Source organism: Corylus avellana, chromosome 2 (genome assembly GCF_965113065.1).
Source record: "Corylus avellana chromosome 2, dhCorAvel1.hap1.2, whole genome shotgun sequence".
NCBI lineage: Eukaryota > Viridiplantae > Streptophyta > Magnoliopsida > Fagales > Betulaceae > Corylus > Corylus avellana.
In genome coordinates this window covers 36,596,991-36,616,265 of record NC_142491.1, presented here as the reverse complement: position 1 = coordinate 36,616,265, position 19,275 = coordinate 36,596,991, and the positions used below count along the sequence as shown (strand labels likewise).

The 19,275-nt window shown below is 36.5% G+C and overlaps 2 protein-coding genes across 2 annotated transcripts; one reads left to right on the top strand and one right to left on the bottom strand.

Moving 5' to 3' along the window:
* The first annotated feature begins 535 nt into the window (after nucleotides 1-535).
* LOC132162111 (lipase class 3 family protein) lies at nucleotides 536-6,739 on the top strand. The gene is made up of 7 exons (XM_059572370.2): nucleotides 536-1,133; nucleotides 1,825-2,022; nucleotides 3,234-3,506; nucleotides 4,124-4,226; nucleotides 5,177-5,295; nucleotides 5,423-5,599; nucleotides 5,937-6,739. Exons 1-7 carry the CDS (start codon nucleotides 849-851, stop codon nucleotides 6,678-6,680), a joined length of 1,899 nt encoding a protein of 632 aa, XP_059428353.2. The 5' UTR covers nucleotides 536-848; the 3' UTR covers nucleotides 6,681-6,739.
* Nucleotides 6,740-9,824: 3,085 nt separating this feature from the next.
* On the bottom strand, nucleotides 9,825-12,735 carry LOC132164716 (uncharacterized). Its single transcript, XM_059575271.2, has 8 exons — nucleotides 12,456-12,735; nucleotides 12,234-12,364; nucleotides 11,895-11,972; nucleotides 11,714-11,758; nucleotides 11,561-11,605; nucleotides 11,361-11,412; nucleotides 10,749-10,845; nucleotides 9,825-10,280 (listed from the first exon to the last, which is right to left on the bottom strand). The coding sequence occupies exons 1-8, from the start codon at nucleotides 12,706-12,708 to the stop codon at nucleotides 10,115-10,117; spliced, it is 867 nt and encodes a 288-aa protein (XP_059431254.2). The 5' UTR covers nucleotides 12,709-12,735; the 3' UTR covers nucleotides 9,825-10,114.
* Between the last annotated feature and the right edge of the window lie 6,540 nt (nucleotides 12,736-19,275).

Sequence of the window (19,275 nt, the reverse complement as noted above, 5' to 3'; positions counted from 1 at the left end):
TAATCTGGTGGTTTTTCTCTAGATTTCTTCAATAACTATCACACGTTGGATTTCCAGTGAGTGTCAGATGAGACCAAATCAAATGGCAACTGTTGGAGTAATCACGAGGATTGATGATGCGATGCGATGCGACACGACACGAGTGATCCAAAGAGATTTCCTTCACTCCTCAGTTGACCGACCGTGGGGGCCACTCAATTATTGTGAACCTCTGTCCATTGGATCCAGCCAGCGACGAAACGCACCGTCTTTGAAGAAGCTTTGTCCTTATCTCCACCACCCATCACACGTCGGATAACGAAGTACACAAAAACACCGCAGTACTGTGTCGTTTTAGCTTTGTCTGTCACATCCATACACGCTAAGACTAGTGGTCGATCCCTTACGTGCGCAAGTTCCCACTTCGCTTCTTACCCTATAATTCCGGCACTTTCTTATTATTCTCGCCAACGTGACGTGTGTGGCGTCTTAATTGACAAAATACCCCCTTTCATTCTACGATTGCCCCCGATGTTTAACCTTCAATCTTGCATCAATTTTTGAAAAGGAAAGGATATGTTTCGTAATTTCACCTCCTCGCTTCTTACATTTAGTTTACACTTGGTTGTCTCATCCATTCCTGTCTGCAGCTTCTCACGCCCAAATCTCTCGCTTTCTTCCTCTTTCAAACCCTGACTCGTACTTAATTCGTTCATTCAAATTCTTACATTTTTTTTCTTAAAAATTTTGATTTTTCAATATTTTCTCTTCGAGCTACGAAAATCTAGTTCGAAATTGTTTAAATTTATGAGCTAAAGTAAAAAGTTTGATGCTTTCGGCTTGAGCTTGCGATCTCCACCGTTGATTCTATGGCGGCGGCGACAATGGCGACTGCTGCCGGAGCTGCGGTGCTGCTATACTACTTGCTGAGCCGGAGACTGTCGGCGGGGAGGGTGGAGGGAGAAGATGAACGGTCGAAATTGAGCAGATCGTCTAGGTGGAGAATTTCTCGGAGGCCGGCTCAGGCTCCGGGGACGCTGTTCGAGTCGATCAGCACGCTCTCTGAGACGTTGCGTTTCACGTATTCGGAGACTTTGGGGAAATGGCCGATCGGGGACTTGGCGTTCGGGATTAATTATTTCATGAGGAGGCAGGTCCGTGGTCTTTTGAGCTTTTGATGTAATAGAAGTGTAGTTTTATAGTGCTTGCTTGATTGAAACTGTGATGATAAATTGCTAAAAATTTTGTAATCTTTTCGTATGAATCATTTGGATTTTCCATTTTGTTTTTTTAATGTCGTTTGCTTGTTAAGACTGAGATGAATGAATTTCACTTTTTTTGTTGTTGTTGTTGTCGTTTTTTGGGTGTTTGTTTGTGTGAGCTCATTCTTGAAGTGGCTTACTGGTGAATTTGTGTTGTGAGCTATTGGTAATTTGCGATATTTGCTTGTTTAAGATTGATCTAATTGCTAAAAATTTGAATATTTTTCCTAATAGATGTACGAATTTTCCTTTTTTTTTTTTTTTCAAAAAAAGAAAAAAGAAAAAATTGTGCCTGGGTGTGTTCGCATTCTTGAAGCATTTACTTAGTGGTGATTTGTTTTTGAGAGCTATTGGTAATAAGTGATGTTTGCTTGTTTTAAGACTGATTTGATTGCTAAAAGTTTGAATCTTTTCCTATGAGATATATCAATTGTACTTTTTCTTCTTCTTCTTCTTCTTCTTTTGTGTGTGTGTGTATGTGTTGTGAACTCATTTTTGAAGTAGTGGGTTAGTGGTGAATTTGTGTTGTGGGCTGTTGGTGTAATGTATGAGTGGGATGTTACCGAGTGTGATGTGCTTGCAGGGTAACTTACAAGTTGCAGGTGTATATGCTGGTAACGATTGTATACAACTTAAAGGCCCTGAAATTGTTGTGGAGTTGAACAGATTTCTGAGGTTGTTGATACTTTGTATGCTTTTCTCGAAGAAGAAGTTTCCGGTGTTTTTAGAGTCTGCCGGCTACTCTGAGGAAGATGTCCTCCTTCACAAGCCCAAGGCAGAGGTATGTTATTGTTCAGAGTATCTTTTATTTTATTTTAGGGAAATCAGGTCAAGACCCCCTTGTTCTTTTGGTCATTTTGGCTTTATGATCCGAAGTTTTCAATTTGATAAATTCAAGACCTGAGTTTGGACTCATTCTAAATTCGAGACCTCCATCAGCCTTCCCGTCAAATGGATAACACAAACATATGTGAAAATATAATTATGTTGCTCTGACCAAATTAAAAAAGAAGAGAAAAAGAGAACCATGGGGTGGCAGTGATCCACAAGCCACCCTTTGTTTGTGGGGTGGCTTGCAGACGGGTGGCCGCAGCCACCCTCACTGAGGGTGTGGCCCACCCACAGCTTCCTCCATGCCCAGCCAACTGTGGCTGGATGTGGAGGAGGCCGTGGGTTTCTTTAATTTTTTTTTTAAATTTTTTTTGACTGATGTTTTTATTTGAATAACATAACATATTTTCACATTCATTTTTGTTATCTATTTGACAAAAAAGCTAACAAAGGTCTCGAATTTAGAGTGAGCTCAACTCGGATCTCAAATTTATCAAATTATAAATTGGGAGCCAACATTACATTGAGCATGTTGCATGTGCTTGCATATTGGCTTGTGTTGCATGAAGGGATCTGCTTTAGTCTCTTGGGTTTTATTCCAATTATTGCCTGGCATTTTTGCTGCCCCATAGCAAATTATGCATCTGGGACTAGTTATCTCCCGTTTGAAGATTCTTTTTTCTACTGTTCAAAAGGCTGTTCCGGTGAGAAATTAATACCCCATAGGACTGAGTGGGTGCCATTCGATGAAACCAGGTTACTCATCGACTCATTGTATGAGGCTTACTCATAGAGTGGGTAGAAGAAAATTATCAGGCTATAAAAAGCAACCCTTAGTCTAAATAACAGAAAGTAGTCTAAAACTTCATACCTTTTCCCATTTGCATTTTTCTCGTGCAAAGTTAAAATTTACATGTTTATATGGCATATGACAAATCACTTATCTTAACATATGACTAATAAGACTTCTGATGTGGGCTAAACTTGGCAAAAATTTCAACTTGTAGGTTATGGCTTTCCCCTTGATAATTCATCAATTTTTCTTCTTACTAACCATAATATATGTGATCAAGCAAGCTTTGCTAATTTGCTTAATGTATTTCGTAGTTATACTTAAATCATACTTGAGTATTGCTCTAATTACCTGAACAATGCTTGTAGCTTTTGAAGCCCGCTTTCTCAATTATACGAGATAGAGGCTCAAAATGTTTCCTTCTATTGATTCGTGGTACTCATAGCATTAAAGATACCCTAACAGCGGCAACTGGTGCAGTGGTCCCTTTCCACCACTCGGTTTTACATGATGGTGGGATAAGCAATTTAGTTTTAGGATATGCCCATTGTGGAATGGTTGCTGCTGCTCGTTGGATAGCAAAGCTTTGCACTCCTTCTCTGCTCAAAGCTCTTGATGAATATCCTGACTACAAAGTTGAGGTATGTGCCATTTCTTCTTATTTGATATGTTATATCACTATCCAATTGTTCTAATTTTCCTGATAACTTTTCTTTAGTTTTTCTGTCGAATAAATTAAAATGGCATGGTTGTTTTAAAGTTAATCTTCATTGGATAATAAAACGAATAAAAAAACACAACTTAAAATATTCCTTGTGCCATGTTTCTGCTCATATTTTCATGTAATCTTCATTCAATATAAATCTATGAGTTCATCCAGGAATTTGTGATACCAAGCTTCTTCTAGTAGTTCTTACGATCTTTACTTTATCTTGTGATTCATCAGGAGAACAATATGGCCAGTTCTTAATATAGACTTTCATTTGACTTATTTGATCTCAACATTGGTTCTTGATGAAAATTTAATACGTCTGTAAGCGGATTTTTCGTATTGAAATATAGTATCTGTAGGTATGTCACATCCACTAGGTTTTGCTTTGTAAGTTATAAACCTCTAATCCTTTGTTGCTGTATAGCGTACTATGTCATCATGATGTCAATTTTGAACTTTTAAGTTATTGTACTGGATCAATTCATGCAATATATGTTTCTTCTATATAAATTTTGTATTTAATTGTTTTAATTTATTCATATTCAGATTGTTGGGCATTCGCTTGGTGGTGGTACTGCTGCACTTTTGACATATATTCTTCGAGAACAGAAAGAACTCTCCTCAAGCACATGTGTAACGTTTGCCCCAGGCATGTACTAATCGATGTGATGCTTACATTTTCTTTCTGTTGCTACTAACTATGATCAATGTTCACACCTGGCCATTTTCTCATTTTGTGGCATCGCACTTGTTGATTATCTTCATTGAAGTCAGAGTGACATGGACTTCAAAACTGAAAATGACTCTAAAAGAAAGTTAGTGGCTTTTGTATCAAATGTAAGTTCCTTCAATCAAAATTATTATAAAAAAAAAGTAAGTTGCATCAATCAATTAGGTTACAGATGGAAGTGGAAGTTTCAAGATTATACTTTAGGGAAGCGGGAAAAATTCTCTTACCTATCATGATTTATTTTCTAACTAGCAAATCAACTCTTATTGAAGGATAAGGAAGATGCACTTATACATTAGGAATAGGAAATCTGGCATTACTATGGAACCTTGATATCTATTTTGGATAAGGAGCCAGGTAAAGTTTATTCACATGGCATAATAGTTATGACATAATCTTCTTTTCTTTATTAAGATAATTTCTTAAATTCGCAACATGAATAGCCTCATTTGCCCCAAATTCTGCAATATTGCTGTAGAGGACATTAATGATGCCAATGAGTTGTAGTTTAAATGGCACCTCCTCACTCTATAATAACGTGGTGGAGGGCGAGGTCATAGGTTTAAGACCCATTGGACATGTGGATTACTTGCCAATTGAAAAAACAAAAGTAAACGGTAGAGGACATTAATAATGGAAATCCAGTTGAGGTTGTCAGAAATCAGAATCATCAGATCTGCAGCTTCATACCTTCAAAAAGGAGGACAAGATAGTGATCCCTTTCCCAATGCTTAAATTGCTTTCTTTTTGTACTACAATTTTAGGGAGGGTGCTCTATGAGGTCTAGGTAGGCACCTGATACAGAAATCTTATGGTTTTGTACGGGGTGCATTTTATTAAGTGCATGTATTATAATTGTCATTTTGCAGCTGCCTGTATGACATGGGAATTAGCAGAATCAGGCAAGCATTTTATTACTACCGTCATTAATGGTTCTGACCTGGTGCCAACATTCTCAGTAGCTTCTCTAGATGACCTTCGCTCTGAGGTACTGTTACACTTCTTCTGACTGGAACTGGAGTTCTAGAAAATTAAATTTTGAAATTCATAGTTGAATCTCAAATCTCTTATCCATTAGAAACTTCAAAATCCTTAAAAAAAAATGTTATTTTCAGGTCACAGCATCATCTTGGTTAAATGATTTGCGAGATCAGGTTGAGCATACAAGGGTCCTAAATGTTTTATATCGCTCTGCAACTGCTCTGGGATCTCGTCTACCCTCTATTGCTAGTACCAAAGCCAGGGTCGCTGGTGCAGGTGCACTTCTGAAACCAGTATCCAGCAGCACTCAGGTAAAGTTTAGCTCACTCTTGTGGGTTTACTTCTTCTGGTTTATGCTTCTGTATTTTTTCAAGACCTAGATTCAAGCTAGGGATCAACAGTGAATTGTGCACAAGTTGGCTTTCTTAAATATTGTAGGTAATGCAATATTTTCCTGTCAGTTTGCATGACATAAAGAATTTATTGACACTAGTTTGAGTACGTAAGTACTCATTGACTCATTTGCCTAGCAACTAAATTTTGATAAGATATGATGTAACCACACTTTTTGTTTTCTTTTTGGTCTCAATTCTAGCTCCTATGTATGTATTTGTATCATGACAGGCAATTCTGCTTGATAAATTATAGGTTGTGATGAAGCGTGCACAGAATGTTGCTCAAGCTGTTGTCAAAACACGCTCATCTCTGTCATCGTGGTCTTGTATGGGTGCACGTCGCCGTCACGTGGGTCCACTAATGGAATCTAAAGTAGAGGATTCGCCTGAAGCAGCTCTCTCTGAAAGAAACTCCGAGTCTGCTGCAACAGATGGAATAACAATAGAGCCTTTGCTGAATAAAGTGGAACGTAATTCTTCTAGTGGTGGATCAGTTCATGATGATACAGATGAAGAAGAGCATCTCCTTCCAGACGATGGAGTCATTAGTGGATCCACTGTGGAAGACATCACTGAAGGTGAGTTATTGTTTGAACTGGAGAGAGAGCTCCAGAGGCAGGATAATGAAGCAGATATTAGAGCCCAGGAGGAAGCAGCTGCAGCTATAGAAATCACCGAAGAGGAAAGTATACTGGCTGATGCAGTGGAAAGCATTAATCCAATCTCATCATCGGATGTATCAGAGAGCCACCGCTTCTATCCCCCTGGCAGAATCATGCACATCGTTTCTGTACCTTCATCTGATACTCCTAACATAGATAGTGGCACGCAAACTGAGGAACATGTTGGTATCTTTGAGACACCTAGAGAACTGTATAGTAAGCTCCGACTCTCAAAAACAATGGTAAATGACCATTATATGCCTATGTATAAGAAGATGATTGAAATGTTAATCAGGGAACTGGAAAATGAAGAAGCTTGTGGTTCTGTAATGTGAAATGAATAAACTATTAGTTAGAAGAATATATATATCTCATACACCCAATCTTATCTATATACTACTGTATATATATTACTGTCGTAATCTCAAAGGACTAGCTCAATTGACTGGAGATCATGTTTCATGAAGCGGAGGTCACTAGTTCGAATCTCCTTTATCTCATCTTTTGTGAACATATCAAAAAAATATATATATACTACTGTCGTATGCTCTTAAGAAAATCACATAAAGTTCTTGTGGGACCGAGGAACTAGTAGAATTTATTTCTTTTGGATGAATTTCTTGCTTGACATGAATGGAAAGAAAATTATATGAAAGAAAATAAATGAAAAAACTTATACTACATGAATTTTTAGTGTTTGGCTCGTACAGAAAACCAACGACTACAACTTTAGCAACCTCCAATCGCTACTCTGGCAACTTCCGATAACAATGGAGAATGAACTGCAATGCATGTTGAAGGAAAAACTCAAACTTGAAAAATAGTTTACAATTTTTAAAAAGAGAAACTATTTTATTGGGATTAAAAAAGGTTTTATAGCTTAACTGAAAATATTTTTAGTTTGACCACGATTTTTAATAATATAAAATACTGAAAAATAGGAAAAACGTTTACATCGAAAACAAACATACCCTTTATTTTTGTAGAATTTATGAAAAGGCATCAACAGCCTTAGGAATGCAATGTACAATGTTCAAATACAGTTTTGGTATGAAAAAAGTTGTCCACAAAAAAAAGAAAAAAAAAGAAAAAAGAAAAAAAGAAAAATATCCTTTAGCCTTCTGACTATCACCATACTTCTTTTGGACACAAATTTTTTATAAACTGATTTGTATGAAATTTCTTACAAACCATCATTTAAAAGTAAAGCGTGTTTATTAGCATGTGAGAAGCACATATTTTTTAAGGAAAAAAATACAAAATTAGTCTATGTGGTTTATTTGATTTACAATTAGCTTTGTGTGGTATCAAAATGAACTCAAAGGTTCTTGAAATATGCAAAATAATAATAATAAATAACTTCTTGCTATCAAATTTTGTTCACCGACTTAACAGATTCTATTAGTGTGATATTGACTTAAATAGGACAAGTGTCACCATTTTATTAGCTTCTGACATGTTAGAGGATAAAGGACACAAGTATCGCTTCTAGTTTGTAAAAAACTTATGTTAATGTTTATTTATGCATTCAAACTTTAAAAAGTGATATTGGGACCCCTCATACCATGTGTCAAATTAGACACTTTAGCATTTTTCTCTCTAAAATGCTCTCAAAGTTATTAAACAATAAATATTTTAAAAAAATTATTAGAAAAATAAACAAAAAAGAAAGAAAATTTGAAAATACTAAAATAAGAAATTCATATCATTATTTTTAATTCAAATGGTTATTTTTATTTTTAATAACTTGGTAGTAGGGAGGGTCTCAATGTAGAAAATTTGAAGGAGTAAAGTTCCAAAGACTAAAATATATGAGAATAACTTCTATAAGCATCTAGCACAATAAAAATTAGACACATCAGAATATTACATAAAATTACACAAAATCAAATAAGAACAAAAACAGACGATTATATTTATATCTATTCTCCCCAAGTAATTCATAGACAAACCCCACCCTTTTTCCCCTTCAGTTGTAAAACCAGCCCCACCCCAAGGGCCAGTGCTCTGCCGGGGCCTGTATTAATTGGATGTTTTCCATAGCGATCTCAACCGTTTCTTGAACACAAAAAGAACTTTCAAACAACTCATGCCGAGGCCTCCATTAACGTCTTGATTACAATCTGTAAGTTGTAAACATTTGTTCGATCTGTCTGTAACGAGTTAGCTTCCAAGGAACAAGATAAAATGAACTAAAATTGAAAGTATCCTCCAAAGAATGAATACCCAGAACTTATTGGTGGTGGAGCAAAAGTGGAGGAGAGGGCTGTGGGGTTTGGCGACGCTCGAAGGTGGTGGAGTAGTGGGTCGGTAGGGTGGGCAGGGGCCAGGGAAGTGGGTTTTCTCTTGAATGAGAGAAATTGGGTTTTGTTACCTGTGGGTGGCTGAGCAGCAGAAGAGGAATCCATTAGTGGGGTTTGGCAATTGTCAGCAGCGCTTGGTGGAGCCGTGGCTCTAGGGGGTGGCGGTGGGCGTGGGTTTTACGATCGAAGGGGAAAATGATGGGTTTTGCCGATGGATTACTTGGGGATAATGGGTACAATCGTGTATTTTCATTCTTATTTGATTTTGTGTAATATTATTGGAGTGACTTAGTTTGTGCCAAATGCCAATGTCCTTTACTAAGTTATTCTCAAGATGTATATATATATATATATATATATATATAATTCTAGAAAAGAAATTAATGGTTCTATCACAGAAACCCAAGATCAATTATAGCCGACATGGGCCACATCAACGACGAATGCTTAAAAGCCTGTTTCAGCGATTAGGTTTGTGGGCCCAGCCATAGAGGCTAGGCTTCCAAAAATTGACGGGCAAGACCACCTAAGTAGGGTGGAACTCGCTCGTCTTAAGTCCCAGTGTGTTCGTAATGTTAGGTGTTGGCACGACCCGCCGTCACTAAACGATCATAGACGAGTCGCCTTTCACCCCTGACAGGACGAGTCAATTAACTCATCCTTTCAATTGCGTATTTATAGGTCTACTCTGACCCTTCCGCTTCGTAACTTTCCGATGTGGGACTTGGTTCGATCTTAAAATGCTTTCCACGTGGAAATAGCTCCCTCACAGTCACTGTAACGTTGTCTGGGTTGGGCTCCTGCAGCCTGGGACTCGGCTAGAACCCCAATCTGAGAGACGCTTTGGCAACAATCAAAGCCATAAAAACCCATGGGTGTGAATGAGATGGGATAATTGGAAAGCACAAAATACAGGCTTCATATTCTTTACCTGTTAAACCCTGGAAACCATGAGAAACGAGTATTACTACTTCATTAGTGATTGGGTAAAAAACAAAAAGAGGATGTTTTTATTTATCAAATCTGTAAGCAAGTACACCAGAATGAAATACCCAAAGGCTATTATTATGAGTGGGAGACGAATTTCCTCCAGTCCTTGAAAGTAAAAAGAAGGTTCATAGATGGGAAGACGCTACCAAATCGCAGAAGGAAAACAAATGCTATCAAATGTGCAAATTGAATAATCTAAATGCCTCCATTTTGAGAAATATAAATCTGAAAGGCGTACAATTGATAAATTTTGCTACCAACGCATGGAATACAGTATTCGCCCTATTTGCTTCTAAGAATACAAATTTCCTGCTTTGAGTACAAGATTTTACATTTGTCCTGCTGGTCGGAATAAATTAGAGCTCTTCTCCTCAAAACTACGCGCACAGATAAATGAGGTTGAAGATGGTGTTGAACAAGCGCATGAAACCTTCTTCACACAACTTCTAATTTTTCTATTTATTTCGGAGAAAATATCAACCACCATAACGCGTCTTGAGCGATTCTGGAGGCTCCTCTTCCATAATGCCTGAACCCGTTGTTGCAAGGTACTCACGGATGGTTGTTTTACGGTCTGCAAGGAAAGTGTGATCCAGGAAGTTGTTGTAGGCTACATCACTGAGGTTCTTTGCTGCCAAAACACTACAGAAGATTTCATTACTTCAGTTTATGTACACCGAGGTTGGCCTCTTAAGGTACTGTTAGTTTCAAGGGGGCAAAAAAGCTTTTAGCATATATATTCATAGCAAATGGGATAAAAAATTGCGCAGAGCGGCTTAAAGCATATAAAGGGAAGTGACTGGTAATCATCTCCAAACCATTGATATAGACAGAGATATTAGCCAAAAGTTTGTGCCAATCTTTCTGGGTATCTTGTTGAGTATATTCAAGGGCATCCAATCAAACCATGGTGAACAGCCAAAGAAAATAGAGATGAAAAACAGAAAAAAGGTTACCCCATACAAATGTGCAAATTGAATAATCTAAAGATCAGTGTGGCTATGCCTTATAGATTAGAGGTCAAAATTTTGTTTCTGATTGACTACTAGTCCATCATACTCCGTACTAGTAATATTTAACCATAGCAAACATGCGTTAAATAGCACTAACCAGTGTCTAAGATAAACACGGCAAGGTAAAATATCATCTCGCCAAATCTTATCGATGTTATAACGTCCATAATGCTGAAAATAGATCTCCTTGCTTCCTGTAAGAAAATAACTAGCACTAATAGTGTCAAAGGTACTTTCTTTGCGTTACTGAGAACTAAAGTGACAAAAAAGAGATGAAATGATGTAAAGATTGAACGTCCTGAGCCCTCACACGGGTACTTGAATATTGCTTTAGCAAGTACAGTACAGAACCTCAAATTTATGATGAAACCATTTTCAATCTTATATGATAACTAACAATAGCAGTCAAAACAATCTATTCAAACATTTGAAGCAGAAATGATAAATAGCCTCCCGGGGTCTGAAAATAACAACAGCAATGATACCCCATCATCACTACTGACAATATCAACCATATCACTTGGAAGCTGCCTATGCTGAAATAGAGCTTAGATTTTTTGTTTTTCCTCTCTTTTTCTAAAAGAGGAACAACCCTAGTAGATAGGTAGTATACCAGATCCATCTCCAAGATAAAGTCCAAAGATGTCTCAAACTTACATATGCCTCATATTCTCAAACTAACAATTAGAGGAGCCCCAAAAAAGATTACCTTTGCATCGAACTTGAAAAAATTCCTCATCACTATATCGAGCACAAAGCACCTGTATCGATGCCCCAAAGAGCAAGTTATCATAGACTTCATAGTTATCATCCCAGTAACTTACATGTAAACTTATTTATTTGAGTGAGAGAGAGAGAGAGAGAGAGAGAGAGAATCGCAGACTACATAGTCAATCAATTTCCGCATACCGCTCGATTGTCAAATGGCTTCCCATCAAGTGATTCAGGCACAACCTATAAGAGAGAGAAATAAAAACAATCTATAATTCTAAAGGAGAGCAGATCTCAAAAAGTAATTTGATCTCACAAACACAATGGTAAGTAGCAATCTCATTAACTCACAGCTAGGAACCGAAATTCAAGCTCCCTCTTGACAAAAGCCGGAATCTGAACATAACAAAAGTAAAATTTTGAGTTAGACTTTGATAACAATTTTGACTCCTTTCACTTTCATTTTCACGATTCACTAATCAAATCAAACATAGCAAAGGAACTGAAATCATACACCTTACACCATATTTACCTCTGATTTTTGAATCTCGAAGACTGTGACCACCAGAGTTTCACCTTCACAGGGCTCTACACTCAAGCTAGAAATCTCCTGAAAAATTAGCAACCAACAATCACTAAGATCATTATATTTTCATTCAAATTTCATTAATTATTCAAAATTTCAAGAAAAAAAGGGAAAAAAATTATTTGTTTTTTCGTTTTCTCCAAGAAACTAAAAAGCGCGAAAATTTTGTTTTAACTTCAAAATTTGTCATTTTCCCAAGTTTTCCCGGGAACCAAACAGATTGTACAAGTACAACAAAAATATCGATGACAATGAGAGGCTTAAGACTGATTATATAGAAGGAACCTTGGTTTCTGGCTTGGCTATACCACGCTCGAAGAAAATCGGAGCCGCGTGAGCGAACACGCGCCGAAAGCCGTTCAATCTCGCAACTCTAAAGTCGATCAGGTCTGGAAATGTACTCCTCGCGCTCCTTTCTGGTCCTCAGAGAAAGATTGACCGGACCATCGGATTTCAAAAAACACAAAAACAATGACGATGATGAATGGGGACTTTGATCGTACGTACCGGAGAGGAGGGAACCGAAGCCACAGATGGAGATGAGACCGTCGGGGGAGACAATGGTTTCGAAATCGGACTCGTCGCAGAGTTCAGTCGTCGGTACGACGAGGTGGTGGTCGGAGGACATGTTGATCGGAAATAGTAGCGGAAGATTTCGCCGGCGAACGGCTAGGAGAGAGAGGGTTGAGCGGTGGAGCCACGCGCGGGGCGCCAATGGGGGAGGAATGGGAGGGAATGACAAAAAAAGAGAAGCGGACATGAGATTTGATGAGCGGAGCTATACGTGAAGATTGACTGAGCGGAGATTTGCAGAGATTTTGAGTGGTGTAATTGGCATTTCGAATAATTCTTATGGGTGTTTTAGTCAACTTCGAAGAACGGAGAAACGACGTCGTACTATTGTTGAAACTCCACTTCTATAGATCAAGGATTTGTAGCATTCCTCCTTCCTTAGTAATGTGGAACATATATATCAAACAAGTAGAAGTGATTATTGTGATTTTGTTAATTTTTTTTTTCTTCTTAGTAGAAAAAATTTCGATTTTATTTAATCTATCATATCATCTCAATCCAATAGTTTAGATACGGTTTTGCTATTCTTTTGATGAAACATAAGTGAAATTGGTGTATTTCACAACATGTGCTATGAGACCCTCTTCACAAGGAATTGAAGTTGATATAATCATTGAATGCTGCAGTAATATCTCGGTTCCATATTGAGAAGATGAGAAGTCATTCATATAAAACATATGATTTATAAAGATAATTATGAGTGTTAAGTCTCACATTATTTACTTACTGGGTAAAACTAAACATTATAATGAATTATAGAGAAAATCTAAATTGATTAGTCCTTTGAGAATAATAGAGCAGGTGTGGCTAGCCCTTTAAAAGGAAAAGTTTGTAATATCCCGGTCTCATATTGTGGGAAAATGAGAAGTAACCCACATAGAGTGAGTGATTTATAAAGATATTTAAGTCTCACATTGCCTAATTGTTAGGTGAAACTGAGCTGACTAGTCATTTTGGGGAAATAGCGTAAATGTGGCTCGGTCCCATATTGAAAATATGAGAAGTAACCCACATAGAATTTGTGATTTATAAAAATAGTTATGAGTACTAAGTCTCACATTGCCTAGTTACTAAGTGAAACTTGACTTTATAATTTGAATTCTACGGAAGTTCCAAATTGACTATTATTTTAGGGTAATAGCGCAAATGTAGCTAACGCTTTTCTATAGGTCGTTACGACCACTTTTCTAATCAGTGAAGATACTTTTCAAAAAAAAATTAGATGCTAGATTTTTTTGTATTACTTGAAGATTGATTACAAGAATTATAATATATAGTATTTTTTTATTAAAAATACTTAGTGTTCTACATAGATTCAATATTCTGCCAATTGCGGCCTAGGAGATTGGTCATTTCCTTCTAATTATACGCTAAACAACATGTGTAATGTCACAGGCAATTTAAGGCTAAGTTTGTTGACTTAGAGTCTGTTTGGAATTGTGTTTGAAGAGCTTAAATATGCTTTTAACGCTCAAAAAGTCCGTTTGAAGAAAAAAATACTCGTTTGGTAAAAAAATTAAAAGCACTTTTAAGGGTCCAAAAAACTTAAAAATAGCAAAAACACACTTTTGGTAAAAACTTAAAAATGAAGCTTTTGCTCAAAAACTTTTTTTTTGGACTTAAAAGCTCTATTTATCTAACGCAATCCCAAACAAACTCTTAACTTTTCATAAGCGCAAAGAGTCATAAGATTTACCAAAGCCGTTAACTAAATACAATAATAAATGCACGCAGATGGAAATAATGTCAAATTAAAAAAAAAAAAAAATTATTTAAAAAAGAAATGTGTGGTCTAAAACAACTCCAAATACCATAACAATTATTAATTATTCATAATAATAAAAAGGTTCTTGTGCCCTTACACCTCTTAACTGCTCATGCTTATAACCTGATAACAAAATAAAAATAGATGAGCGAAAAAGCGCAGTAAGAAAAATTTCTAACCATTAAAACGATTGAGTTAAATTTATTTTCTTTAAAAATTAGTTTTTAAAAAAATAATGTTAAAACATATTCCCATCTTTCAAGCACATAAAATATCTACTTATAATTAACTTTCTCATAATATGATTGGCTTGCATATGCTCAGTGGCGGAGCCAGCTATTTTATATTGGGGGTGCCGCTAAATTTTTTTTTGGGTCCGAAAAATTTTCTTCACCCTAAAAATTTGATAATTCACACAATATATGCATCACAGAAAATATCCATAAAAGGAAACAAATGCTTATATCTTTCACAATCAAAGCTTAAACCATAATGACAATAAACAAGAGCAATTCAAGTCATGAATCAAGGTAAGTGGCTTAAGAATGTCACTTAGGCATTTTGTCAAACATGTGGTGTGCACAAATATTTAGCCATGTGCAAAGAACTCACGGATAATGGAAAATCATACCTAAATACATCACAAACAATGTGTATAACACAACCACAACCATAATCAAGCATAACAATTAACAAGAAATGAGACAAGATTAAATCATGGGAATCATACCTAACATGTGCAATTTCAACAGAACATTGAAAAGAAATTCACGCAAAAATAAGGCCAATTAAATATACTACAAGTCTACAATGTGAAAATAAAACAAAATAAAAGATTCAAAGAAAACAAGCTACACCTACAACCAACTGTTGCCTATTGGAGCTTCCACCTAAAAGAATTATATATACATCCACCTCTGTTGGGTTGCAGAGAAACTTGAAGAAAGTGAAGAAAATAAAAATGTTAAGCACTAAGTTTATCCATTTTGCTTTCATGGTTACCTGTAGGTTGTAGCTAGAAATTTGATTGAGATTTGCAGCCGGCTTGTTTGGCTGTCGATTTGTTCGATATTGAGGCCTAACGGAGCACCGAAGTAGTGAGAAACTAAGAAAGGGAGCGGTTTTTTTCTCGGTGGGACTGGTTCATTTGCCGTCAACAGATTGGGTTGAATGGGGATGGGGGTGCGCCGTGCGGGAGAAGGGATGGGGTGCCGGGGGGTGGGAGATTGGGTAATGCTGTAATGGGTAGGGTAGGTAAAATTGTAAAAAGATTTTTTTTTTACCTTAAAAAAAAAAAAATTTAAAAATCCCACGGCACCCCCAAGGTACCATGTGGCTTCGCCACTGCATACGCTATTACACCTCGTATATTAGGGTTGCGTGATCCTTGTAGCATTTGTGACCTCAAACGTGTCGATTAATTAAGGTTCACTCAACATGGTAAATATAATGATGGATTCCCACTTTAACGCAAGCATCGTTTAATTGCTGCACTTTTTTTTTTTTTTTTTTTTTTTGTTCTAAGCAAATGAGGAAAGGGTTATAAGAGAGGGTCAAACCCACTCCTAATCAGAATGGAAGATAGAATGGATGACCAGTCGGGAATGCTTCCAAAACAAGATTGGAAGCGGCCCATCGAGCTAAACAGTGTGCACAAAAGTTGGTACGTCTAGAGACTTTACAAGCCTTCCAGCTATACCAAGATAGCAAGTGAACCTGAATATCAGAAATAATGGAAGCAAAGTTTCGGTCTAAGAAAAGTTCAGGTTGTTGAATAGCAAGAATAATATTGATGGCATCTCCTTCCAAGGTTAAATAATAAATTCCAAGAGAAGAAGCGACTTGAGAGGCTAACAGTGCTGCTTGAGCTTCCCCAATGATTGCATCAGTAGTAGAAAGACGTTTGGTGGTAGCATGGATAATTTTACAATTAGAATCACTAAGAACCATAGCTGCAACTAAGAAGTCATTCTTAACTGCGACATCAAAATTAGCCTTAAAATTGCCCGGGAGAGGAGGAACCCAAGCAGAGGTAGTTGCTAAATCTGACCAAGCCTTTTTGTGAACCTGAACTGAATTGGCTATGATCTGAAGAGATTGGATAGGGTTGAGCTGTAAGTTGTCATGAACAAGCTTGTTCCTTACAAACCAGATATGATCCATAGTGATGGCGGCTTGAAGCTGGAAAAGCCTAGTGTCCACCTTAGGAATTGGCAGAAAAGAGGAGGGCTCTAGGATTACCTTGATCCAGTCTGCAAAAGAAGAAAAGCGGAATACCTCAGAGTTGAAAGGCCAAGGAGAATTTCTCCAACGAATCTTGGCAAAACCGCATTCACGAAAGAAATGGGAAGAAGATTCCTGAGCTGTCTTGCAAATAGGACAAAACCAGTCTGCTAGGTCATTGCTGTTAATGAAATTACCAAAGCATTGTCAGGTAGAATATTCCAAGCAAGCTTCCAAAGAAGATGCTTGAGCCGATGCTGCATTTCCAGACTCCAAAGGTCTTTCCAAAGTTCAGGAGTCAAAGGAGAAGGCCGATGAGAAGGAGAATTATAAGATAACTCATGAGCTAAACTAACTGAGAAGAGACCATTTTCGGCAGGAATCCAAGTCCATCGATCAGTTGCTGGAAGAAGAGAAATATGGATGTTCTTTATCTTGTTAACTGAGTTCGTATCAAAAAGATCCTCAACATGATTCACATCATTAATTGATATCGTGCTCATTATTTTTTGAACTATTTTGGGGCCAAAATTTTCTCATTCATACACATGCCTTTATCTCATAAAATTTCACTCATTCTTTTACTCCTCTTGAAATATGTTGAGTGACATATGCACAAGCGGTTACGGTTAACAGTTATTGGTTATAACCGCTAAGCGCAACCGCCTTGAGCAGTTATCAATTTTTAATAAGCGCAACCGCAACTGCCTAGGCGGGCGGTTATTTTATAACCGGCGGCTAGCGGTTATTCAAACCAATAATCGACGGTTTTATAACCACTTTTTTTATATTGACTTTTTAAGTGTTTGGGCTATCACTGAGCCTATTTTTTGAGCTTATTTTAAACATTTTGGGTCAAAGTGTTCCCAAAAAGATGAAAAGAACATGCTATTTTTTGGGGCAGACAATATTTTTGAATAAGGCTTAGCCAAAAACATCACATACCACATTATATTTCACATGCATACAGTCATACACGACCAAAACGTCGATGTTTTGGATGTTATATTATAATTACTATTAATATGAAATATATAATATGTATATTTATATTATTATATATAAGGGTAGGCGGTTAGTGGTTATTAACCATTTTTCCCTACCCCCAAAACCACTAACCGCAACTGCCCTAGGCGGTTAGTAGTTTTTAACCGCCTACCAAAGCGGTTAGTGGTTGACTCGTTTGAACACCCCTACTTTCCGTTTAAAATACTTTAAGAAAACATTTCATGTAGCATAAATCATTACATGTAACATAAGAGTAAATTAATATACACAGGTACTTAAAGCAATAAGGGAAAACTACATTATGCCCCCATAAACTACTAACTGTACTACTTTGCCTCCATGAACTACCATTTTGTGCCCAAAACCCTCTTCCGTCAGTCAAAGTCGTTAACTCAGATGGTCAACCCGTCACTTTGCGTCTCTTTGCCCTCATAAACTACAACCCATTGCCACTTTGACCGTCTGAATTAACGGCTTTGATTGACGGAAGTGGGGTTTGGGCGCAAAATTGTAGTTCATGGGGGCGAAGTAATACAATTGGCAATTCATGGAGGAAAAGTACCAAGGCATTGTAGTTCATGGGTGCAAAATGTAGTTTTCCCAAGCAATAATGAGCACTTAATTAAAAACATGTAATGAAATAACTTTTAGAAGGGCTAATAGATTTAACCCTCGTTTGATTTGTGGAATGACTATTCCATTAGGAAAATGAATAACTATTATTAGGAATTGAAGAAGATGGAATAGAATAAGTATTCATATTTTTTGGTTTGGTTGTAACGTTATAATAGAACACTAAATATGTATCATTTGTTTGGTACAATGCAATACACTAGTAAATGGAATCATTGTAATCAAATTTTTGAAACATTAATAACTATAACTTTTTTTGTTTTTTGCCTAAATAGTTATGGTACAAAATGATGTATACAAATGAAATAAATAAAAAACCAAAAATTCAAAAAGCACATGAACAGAATTATCATATCACCATCAGATTTATTTATTTTTTTTATTTTTTTTTTTGGGAAAATACATTTTACCCTGTTAAACTATCCACCCATTTGCACTTTTAATCCAAATGTTTTAAAAGTGACATTTCCCCCCCCCCCAAACTTCCAAATTGTTGCAATTCGACCATTCTGACTTTTTTTTTTTCCCCAAAATGTCTTCATCCCAAGTTTTAAAAAATAAAAATTAATTTTTTTTAAAAAAAATAAAAAAAATAAAGGGGTGGCCGGCCACCCCAGTTGGGCCTGGAGCCACCCCAAACCGGCCACCCCTTAATTTTTAATTTTTTTTTTAATTTTAATTTAATTAATTAATTATATATATTTTTTTAAACTTGGGATGAGAGCATTTTGGGAAAAAAAAGAAAAAGAAAAAAAAGTCATAATGGTCGAATTGCAACAATTTGAAAGTTTTTTTGGGGGGATTAAGTGTCACTTTTTAAACATTGGAGGTCAAAGTGCAAATGTGCGGATAGTTCAATGGGATAAAATGTATTTTCCCCTTTAGTTTTTACAAAAAAACACATCAACTAACATGACATCATTTTGTAGGAACATGTCATAATAATGAAGGAAAAGCACATCACCAAATTGTCTTATAATGCTCAATAAAGTTTTTTTTTTTTTTTTTTTAAATCACAAAATCACTTAAAGCTAACCAAACATCAACCATCCAAAAATGGTATAACATTAGCGCTTAATTACAAATTTTAACCAAATTAAAAAATAACCAATTTTCAACAACTGT